Raw genomic sequence first — 10,439 nt, 5'->3', positions numbered from 1 at the left:
AGGGCAGAAACTAGGTTTTATCTAGACTGCCTAGTAGAAGGCTCTGTCCACAGGAGAGATTTCAGAGTTGGCTGAATTGAAGCGAGCACCTGATACCTTTATCGTGCAAGCTAAAGATTCTTGAAGACAGGGGTCTGGAGAGAAAATGACTGACCTCTCAAATGAACAGAGCAAGAAATCCAGTGATATGAATTCCTACCCCTTCCCAATCACACAGTTTCTGAGGAAAGACAAAGGCTGCTTGCTGTTTTGTAGTTTTATTGTTTTTCCATTTTCCCACACAGGGACTATGACTCGTGTTGAGATTTTTCAGTGCATTTCACAGCGAAAATGAACAAGGGAATCATGAAGGAGCTGTGCATGAAGGAACTCGTTTGCACGTGTGATTTACAGTTGGCTGAAAAACTGCTGAAACCTTTTTTGGATGTTCTCATTCCATTTATCCCTTTTAGGAGAACACAAGTGACAGGCTCACACAGAGTTTAGAGTTCTCATCATGATGCAATGGAGCCAGCCACCTGGAATGGCTGGTGAGCAACTTTATTACAGATACACACTGGTTGGAAGACTACATGAGAAGAAACAGAATAAGGCACCACTCTGGGAAAATTAAGGTAGTTTGTAATAACAAGTGTTGAGTACACAGTAAGTACTCAATAAATACTTGCTGAATGAATGTATAATGAAAGCCATAATCAGCACTATTCTCTTAATTGCCAGCAATTCTTAAGCTTCAATAAAATACATATTAAAAAAAGTATATTTGTACCTGAATACATTTTCCTAATATGCTTCTATTTCATACTAACCTTTCTTTGACATATAACAATTTCCAAAATAAAACAAAGCAAAACTACAGTTCATATGTTCTCCATCACAACAAACAGCTCTTCTGAGATAAATGACAAATACTGATGGTTGCTTTGCATTTTGAATGAAGCGAAATCCAGCTAATCCACAGGAATAGCATATAATACTGGATATTTGCTTTCAAAATGGAAAAAAAATCAAGGACAAGAAAAAGTAATACATTTTTTTCATGTCTGCTATTCCTTTCACTGCCTTAGTTCAAGAAAGTCCCCAAACCTCACCACACTGACAACAAGTACATTTGTTAAAAACAGTCTCTCACACGTGATATTTATTAAAATCCGCTGAAAAGCATTCTGAAAGACTTTTTTTCCATTCAAGTCAATTTTGTTTTTCAAGTATATTAAAATGGTTCAGAAGGGAAAAAATTCTCCATGGTTATAATTCTAATCAATTTATAAATTTTTTTTTAAAAAGGGAGTTCTAACAGAGATTGATACTTTTCTCAGACACGGGCACAGTTTTTTCTGAAGAAGAGAAGTGTCTCATCACCTCAATCTGGCTGGTTTCTAACACTGATTCCAGGCCCAGTGACTTGGTAGAGGTCTTCCTTCACGAATTTCTTCTTTGAAACACAAGTTGTGCAATTTCAGTTCCTCTGGTTTTGCTTATGTGTGCAGTGAATAGTTAGTCCCCAACACAAAGCAAAGTATAGACCTTAAAAGAGGCTATGTTTCTTATGTCAATGGAATCAGAGCCATTGTGCCCATAGCACTGGGTCTGGCTGCTACTTGCAAAGTCAAGTGATCTGAAATTTGGTTAGCCTTAGTAGAAGGAACCAGATAAAAACAAATCACCCAATAATCCATGTAAAAGACTTGAAAATGGCATTGTTTGCATTCTATGAAAGAAGTTGGTGGAAAGGTCCACTACCTTTCTTCAGGATCTTGGATTTTTGGTAGTATTAAAGTGCCCTGATAGATGTGCCCTTTTAAACTGTACCATCATAAAACAAGACACCCATTGCAGTGATTCCATTCTGACAGTGTAAGGGGTAAAGGAAGCAGAATAAACCAAATCCTGGAGAGTCTTAGCTAGCTCCTGTCACTCAGCAGGCTGTGTCACTGGGATCGTTTTCCAAAGAGGGTCATAATAAACCCAGCCTTCTCCCTGAAACGAATGGAAAAGGAAATTAGAGGATTCCATTAAATGCTTTTACTCTCTGTAAATAAAGATAGAAGTTGTCCACTCTGGAGGTAGAAGTCTCTTTCCAAACCAAAATAATAGTCTCTGTCAGAGAGTCTGTCCTTTTGGGCCCAGAGCATGAAGAAATGTCGGTACTTTTGGATGTGAAGTCCAGGATGACCTCACCTATGACCGGAAAAATCAATTAATTAACAAACATTTATTAAGCACCTACTATGAACCAGACAACACTAGGTACTGAAGATACAAATAGAAAAAATTCTTACAAATAGAAAACAATTCTTACTTTCATGGAACATAAGTCAAGTGTGGCAATTCTAATGATCGAATATTCCAAGATACTATAGAACACATCTTGCTTATTTGAAGTGACAGCAAGCCCTTCTGGTGTATCAACAAGAAGGAATTACAGATGTTTGACTTAACAAGGATACTTGTGGGGCCCTTTGACCTTTTTAATTCTCAAATGTTATATCTCATTTCCTCTCTCCTGTCCCACAGATATAAGGACCTAATGCCAGAGCCTGTGACAGTGATAAGTACCCTGAAGAACAAAGGCAGACAAAATCAAATGCATGCATTTGGGTGGAGACTACATTAGGGCAGCTACAATGGAAGGCGTCGGAGGGGTGGATTTTGGTTGGTAGTTTTAAAGAGGAGAGTAAAAGTCAGGAGTTTCATTGGAAAAGACCTCAAATCCTGGGGGTTTGGTTTGCAGCATAGTTTTGAGGGGCATCTAGGTGGCACAATGGATAAAGAGTCAGGCCTGGAGTCAGGAAGACTCCTCACCCTAAGTTCAAATCTGGCCTCAAGACAGTTACTAGCTGTGTGACCCCAGGCACTTCACCTTGTTTGCCTCAGTTTCCTCATCTGTAAAATGAGCTGGAGAAATGATAAACCACTCCAGTATCTTTGCCAAGAAAACCCTAAATGGGGGGTATGAGAAGTCAAACACAAGTCAACAACCAAGTTTTGAGTTGCTTGGCCTATTAATCAGTGGGGAGAAGAAGGAAACGAATATTCTCGCTCTGATTTCTAAAGCCAAAAGATGTAAATAAAAGAGCACTGGATTAAATTAGGTTTCAGCTCCAAACATGTCTCTGAAACTGCAGAATAACCAAGTCAGTCACTTACCTTGTGTCTCAGTTTCCTTACCTATAAAATGGGATAAATAATATTATGTGCCATCTACATTTAAGTGTTATTTGAGGATCAGATAATATATTCAAGTTTTAGAAAATAAAACATTCTCTCTCTCTCTCCCACTCTCTCCCCTCCCCTCTCCTCATCTGTCCTATATGACAGAAAGAACACTGAGGTAGAAAGTAGAGTAGAAAGCCATACTTGACAAAGGGTCAGGGGTCAGCATTCTAGATTCAGCTCAGCTGTGATTTCAAGGAAGTCACTCAACCTCTCAAAGTCAGTTTCTTCATCTGTACTATAGGGAGAACTACACACAGGTTTACAGGTTGTAAACATAAGGTGCTTGTGAATGTGCTTTGAAAATGATAAAGCAGTATACAAATGTAAGGTGACATTTACCTAGTAAATAATGTTTTAGAATAATATTAGCTATTCATCTTTGATGACAATTTTACCTTAATCATATTCATGAATTATCTGAGATCTACTAAAGCCTCACCATGACATGAAAGTGAGGCTGAGATCTTGAAGGCTACTCCAGTAGAGTACAAATTCTGTCAGGATCCCTCAGTCTGAAAAGGGTAGTCACTGATGTGCTACTGTGTATTTCTGTAAACTCACTGAGTTGGAAGAGGTTTATCACAAGAATGCTGGCTACTTGGTGATGAATTTTTTCAACCGTAACAACCTATGAAGACTACCTACTAAGGTAAGGTAAGACTACAATCTGCCTTGGAGAAGGAAATACTGATACCAGTAAACTCACAAATCTATAAAAGTACTGAGCTAGTTTATAAAACATGTTTTCTCTTTGCAACTACCTAAATCTTATTACTTTTTTTTTTACTAAACTAAGCTCCATTTCTGAAACTCAGTAAGTACCAAATAACAGTAGTATAAAACCTCATTTACTTATGAAAAAGATGTACATTTTCCATCCCCTCCCTCCCGTTTATCTGTGTGAGTGGTTTTCCCAAAGACCAATCAAACTACACAGATATAGCCTTGTAGTTTTCCACACCAAACAACAGCTAGTCTGTTCCTTTTTGCTAATCCAGAAATGGTGTTGATGAAAACAAAGACAATTACAGTTATTAATGAAAGGTGTTAAATAAGATTAATAATTAAGAGAACTATGACTAACAGTACTCTTAGAAGTTCTCCCTTCATTTCCCACCCCAGCTATTCTCTTGGACCTTCATAAATCATCCTGCAAGATACCAACCCTGAAGCTTCACCCTTCCCCTCTCCTTGGGATCCCTCTCTCTCTGGTTGCCAAGGAGGGAGAGTGAACAAACTCCATTTAAGGGAAGGCACTCTGTCAAGACAGCAAGACTTCATAAAGTCCATCTACCCCCACGAAACTCCTGGAAATGCTTCTCCCTCGCTGTCCCTCTCAGCGTTTTCAGCTTCTTTTTATGTCTGTCTCTCCCAACAGACAGCGAGTTCCTCAAAGGGGACTGTCTTTTGCCTTTCTTTGTAAACCCAGTACTTAGTGGTGTCTGGCACATAGTAGGTGCTTCATAAATGTTTACTGACTCTTGTCTAATAACTGTAATACTGCCTTGGATTTTTTTAGTACCTATTTCCCCAAATTGCTTTTGTAGGTACTATTTCATCATCATAACTATTACCATAACCTGAGAAACTGAGACAAAGGGAGGTGAACAGGCTTACTCCAGGTTTTACCAAAGTTTTGGTAAAGTCAGGCCTACAACAAGTCCTTCTATCTCCTCTGCTCAGTGCTCTACAAGATCTGTGCTCTGTGGAACTAGACTATCTAGCCTATTTATTTGGGCACAAATTCTAGTCTTTTTATTACTATGAACAACCAAAATTTTAGCAGAGGTGAAAAACAGATGTGCTACAATCACCACAAGAGACAAATAAGAGAAGGGAGCAGAATACTGGCATTTTAAAATCCCTTTCTTGTTCCAAAGGGACATGCTTTCTGATTTTGATACGTAAGCATAAAAATAATCTGATTTTCTAACAATTTTATTAGCTCAAGCCAAGGAAAGATTTGGAGGGTGAGGATTCTAATTGCACTAAGACATGGTATGAGGTAAATGATGCTTGGTACCTGGCACAAATATGTTTTAGTAGGTAATTTAGTAGGCTATATAAAATTCAAACATGACCAAACAAATATTCTGTCCCAACAGGGGAAATTCAGGTATTGTCAGTCTGAGAAGATCAATGCAGTTATCTTAATAATGGTCAAAGACATTTTAAAATTTGTGTTAGAACTGCAATTATAAACAAATTAAGCATTTTAGCTGTGTGATTACAGAAAGAAACAGTAGCAGAAGAGTAGAAAAGGATACCTAAATACAATTTAGTACCTTTCTATCAAGACTTACAAATTTTAATTTTTTTTCCCTTCACAGCTTTCCAGAGAGGAAATTCATTCCTTCTCTCATGTATTTACTGATGTCAAAAGCAATCAGTCTGTCTGCAAACCCGACAGGATGTTTCCTACTGTGCAAGGCCACCCAATGTACTGCTGGATGGCTACCAGAGTTTTGGACTACAATCTGTCTAATGTAAACTTCCAGCTATTAGGCCAATTATCATTTTATATATAACAACTCTTCATCTATTTGAATTGAGGCGGTTATAATGACTTTTCATTTTCTTTTTTAGGTTAAACACCTCCTTCAATCATCTATCATATGCTATGTATTTGAGACCTCTCACCATCCAATGGAAACACTTGTCTGTCAATATCTCCTTAAAAATGTCATAACCATAACTGAACATAACACTCTAGATGGGGTTTGACTGACTAGTATAGAGGGCAATGGGATTTGGTGAGTACCTTTAATTCTATTAATACAGTCTAACATTGGGTCGGCATTTTTAAAAATACAAGAATTTTATTTTTAAAAATGCTCTAAGGGACTGACAAGGATAGCTGATATCATGTATCATGCTTATCTGCCATTCTGCTTACATGTCATGAATCACATGATGTTTTTCTTCTATTGTTCTACAACTCCACCCGCTGTAACCGATGCAAAAAGAAACAAGAACTTAAGATGTTGTTAGTACTCTCCAGATTATGAAAGGCAATTCCAAGACCTTTAGTTTGACCTATCTATGCAGGATACACACCAAAAATACTGACAATTATTCATCTTCCTACTTAATAATAACTGATATTTATATAGACTTTTGTGGTTTGCAAAGCTTAAATTTTAAAAAGCCACTTGACACCACTAGCTAAGCTAATTTTAAACTCGAGCATTAATAAGCTCACTGTAGTCAATGAAAATCATCAGATTTTTTCCAATAAGTTGCTGTGAAACAGCCTTTTTTGATGGATTGGAATGAATTATTGAAAAACAAAGGATGGTTAAGCTGTTTTTGAAAAATAGCTATGTGAGACAGCAAGGCTGCAAAAGATCAGCAAGCAAAAGCTATCAGCAAGCAGATAAGAGTCAGTATAAGAATGAATGAAACCTACCTCTTTAATAAAGTATTTGGTTTGCCATGGTGTGCCTGTCTCAGCACGGTGCCTCTCTTCACTCCTCTGACGCTCCTCTAGGGCTCGCTTATGTTCTGTTGCTTTATCAATTTCAGAATCCCTCAGAGACTCTGTGACATTTTTCCATAGTCGTCTAAAATCAGAAATTTTGTCTATTTTTTACATTTTACAAGCACTTTTGTGAACAAAACAAAAGCCTAAGAGATAAATTTGATTGTCTTTCAAATGAGGGGAACTTTTTCTAAACCATTTCTATTTTCTTTTCTAAACAAGATCCATAATTTCGGACCTGAAATGGAGCTACATGAATTTTGGTACTAAGAGGAACCAGTGAATATTAAAAATAAGTATTTTTGATGCTTTTTGGTTTTTTTACATCACATTCACTTCACCCTCTTATCCTCCAAAAGAGATCTTTCTCAAAACAACGAAAAACAAACTAATACAGCAACTGCATCTGATTGAGAAAGCAATATTTGACATTATAAGGAGTATTTTTAACTGACCAAAATTACTATTATCTCTATATTTATATATACTTACACAGGTTGCTATGCAACAGTGATTAAACATTTTAGAACTAATTTGGGGAGCATACAGACTAAATGAATTTTAATAGCAATATGTTCAGCTTGGTTTCCACTAGTTCAGGAGTATTTATAAGCTTGTTAAAATGGGATTAAGCCTGAAAACACTTGACCTGAGAATATCTGGACATTTATTTAGAGACTTGATTTTCATGATAAACCATTTAATTGAATTTCATTTAGAATTATAGTATTGGTCATCGAGTCCAACTGTCTGATTTTATATGAGGAAAGTGAGGCCAAAAGGCATTTACATCATTTGCCCAAGTTCAGAAGTTAGTGGAAGAACTGAGACTAGAACCCAGGTTTTCTAATTCCTGACTAGAATCCCTTCTACCATAACATGATGACTTACCTAGATTCAAAAGGTCCTTGCTTTTCCAAGGGCCTTACTCTTTTTTTGGTCACAGATAATTTAGTCAAGTCCACATACTTTGTCTCTCCATTGCTATAAGTGAACTCAAGGACACTATTCCATTCCCCTTGCACTCTACACACCACAGTATTAGAAGTATTATGTTTTACTTCAGCTGTAACCCTAGAAACAGTGAGACAATAAAGACACAATTTAGTAAGTCTTTGAATTCTGAAATTGAAACTTCCTATGAACATTGTTCAAAATGGTTATTTAATTCGTATCAATTTGTCAGTTGGTCTGGCTCCCTGGGGAAAATAAAAAATAGCATCCTGTGGTTCCTTCACTGAGAAATTTCTGACCCACTAAATAAGTCATATACAAATCATAGTTATGGTAATGAACACAGGAAGTAAGACAATGCTTTTACACTCAAACGCTACTCAGATGTTCACTAATGACAGCACATTTTGTTCTAATTTCTTTCCAGTCTCATGATGTAGTATGGTTTGGGTTTGCCTGAATACATTAGGTTAGGCCAACTCTACTTTGATTTCTTGATATTCCACTCTTTTATGCACTTAAAAAAAAACCTCGGAATGACTATTTCAGGCAAAAACAGATAAGCCAGTGCCAGGATCCAAATACTGAGATGGAATACGGCTATTCAAAAATTAATGAAGATTTATCTGGCCAACCTATCTGTAGGCAGGCAGGATATAGATCAAATGAGTGCTAGGAAGAGGAACAGATCTAATAATTTCTTTTACTGGATATATTAAGACAGAGGCAACAACAGTCTTAAGTGAGACAAGAAATTAGGACCAAAAATGGTCTATGCAAAAATCTTTAGTTTGGCAAGTCAGGTTTTAAGGTTACAGCAAATCTGAAGTTAATAAGGGGTCTATCTAAACATTAAAATTTGGTCTTAAAAAAAAAAAACAAAATAAAACTAAGTTATTGGTTAATAAGTCCAAGTTATCATTTGTGTTAGATTATTAAGCAAGTCTATTGTGGGTTCTTGTGGGTAAAGATCACGCTTTATGTATCTTTATAATTCCTATGGTCCTTCATCTGTAGGAGGCATTTAACGAGTATTTGTTTAATGGGTGCTGAATGAAATTATCAAGAGCAAGCTGAGGGATTGAGGAACCAGGAGGTCAAAAACGAGACTAGGATATTTGACCAGAAATAGGTCAGAGGTCGAGGAACCAAGACCTCAAGATGGGTGCAAGGAAATTCAAGTTATCACTTGTCAATGTTCAGTATCTGGGAATCAGTATGGCAGGAGAAAAAGGGAGACTTTGTGGTTGAGACAGGCATTGATCCTGAATCTGTGTATTTAGGTAGAACAGTGGTAAAAACATGAGTGTGAACCTAATCCCAGGGCAAGGGTAATTTGTCCTCTGGCGTTGTTTTAACTTTCTCTGAGTGTCAAAAGCCCCAGGTAAGTAAAGATGTACTAGATAATGGAGCAGGAATGTAAGTGTAGTCTGTTTAAGGGTAAAATACGGGCTAAAGAGATGGTCATACACTAAGATGGAATTTACGGGTTTTTTGGGGTTTTGTTGCATAATAACATAAATGATTACTCTGCCATGTCTGTCTTGACTGCATGTATTCTCAAGTTGCATTCTACATATCCTCTCTGAACCAGCTTGCCAATCTTCCTCTTTTCCTTGAAATTCCATCTCCTTACGTAATCTAATTGGATGTGAGGTGAAATTTAATACTTACCTTCTCCTCCATCTCCACATAAACACAAAACTATAAAGTGCTGAAGAGGGCAGATTAAAAAGTTACGCTAACTTCTATAGCACCCTGGTTTCTGTTCCTTTCCACAGTACACTCTTCAGTGTTACTCATTCTGATATTCTTTCCTACTCAGCTTAATATATAAGGATAGCTCATATTTATACAGCCTGTACACTTGATAATGGCTCTTATAAATATCTCATTTGGTCCTTATAACAACCTTCTAAGGTAGGTAGTACAAGTATTCTTATCTTTATGAGTTTAAGAGGATTTTGGAAAGTGGAAAAAGGACTGGCTTTGGAATCAGGAAACAATGAAAAAATTCCTGGATCTATTGCTCATTATGTGACCCTGGGTTAGTTATTTCACCTGAGATTCACTTTCCTAATCTATAAGATGGGGGCAATAACCACTTGCCTATATAGACGACAAATACTGGGAATAGTCAACGTTAGAGAAGTTATGTGTAAAGAGGCACATTAATGCACTGTTAGTGGAGAAGTGAATTGGTACAATTCCACATATGCCCAAATACTTATAGCAGAATTTTCTGTAGTAGCAACTATAAACCACAACTGAAAACAAAGTAGGTCAGGGAATTATTGGTTAGCGAATAGCTATGATATAATATAATAATCAAAATGTGATACATGAGTTAATGGAAATAAAGAACATGATAAAGCCAGAGAAGCACAGAAAGGTTTAGATGAACTAATACAAAGTGATATAAACAGGTCAGGAAAACAATACATACAATTGTTATAAAAATATAAAGAGAAGAAACCAAAATCATAAAACAATCAAAACTGAATGTAGTGCAAATAGCAGCAGTGTCTCCCACAAAACATTTCCCAATATTCTGATTGGTTTTGCTTGTTTATTTTCTCATCTTTTTTTTCCATTATTCCTTGTCCTAAGGGATGGCTCTCTGGAATGGGGAAGGGAGAAGGATAGAGGGGAAAAGTGTGGGTGATATAAAAACAAAAGAAATCTTTTAAAAAGAGCTAAAAAAATGTCCTGCCTCCTTTTCATAGTTTTAAAAATTCTCTATTAAAAAACATAGCTTTGCTTGGGAGTGAGGACAATATTTTCA

At 36.7% G+C, this 10,439-nt stretch overlaps 1 protein-coding gene across 1 annotated transcript in view; it reads right to left on the bottom strand.

Moving 5' to 3' along the window:
- Window positions 1–241: 241 nt before the first annotated feature.
- The window catches only part of OSBPL11 (oxysterol binding protein like 11), a 90,526-nt gene continuing 80,328 nt past the window's right edge, over window positions 242–10,439 (bottom strand). Inside the window, exons 11-13 of the mRNA XM_072613731.1 lie at window positions 7,592–7,774; window positions 6,629–6,782; window positions 242–1,980 (exon numbers count right to left, since the gene is read on the bottom strand). Of these exons, the coding sequence (XP_072469832.1) occupies window positions 1,915–1,980; window positions 6,629–6,782; window positions 7,592–7,774 (403 nt within the window). The 3' untranslated portion in view covers window positions 242–1,914. The remainder of the gene's footprint in view (window positions 1,981–6,628; window positions 6,783–7,591; window positions 7,775–10,439) is intronic.

This window comes from Notamacropus eugenii, chromosome 5 (assembly GCF_028372415.1).
Source record: "Notamacropus eugenii isolate mMacEug1 chromosome 5, mMacEug1.pri_v2, whole genome shotgun sequence".
Taxonomy (NCBI): Eukaryota; Metazoa; Chordata; class Mammalia; order Diprotodontia; family Macropodidae; genus Notamacropus; species Notamacropus eugenii.
Note: the sequence above shows the minus strand (reverse complement) of the source record. Positions and strands in the feature narration are given on the sequence as shown.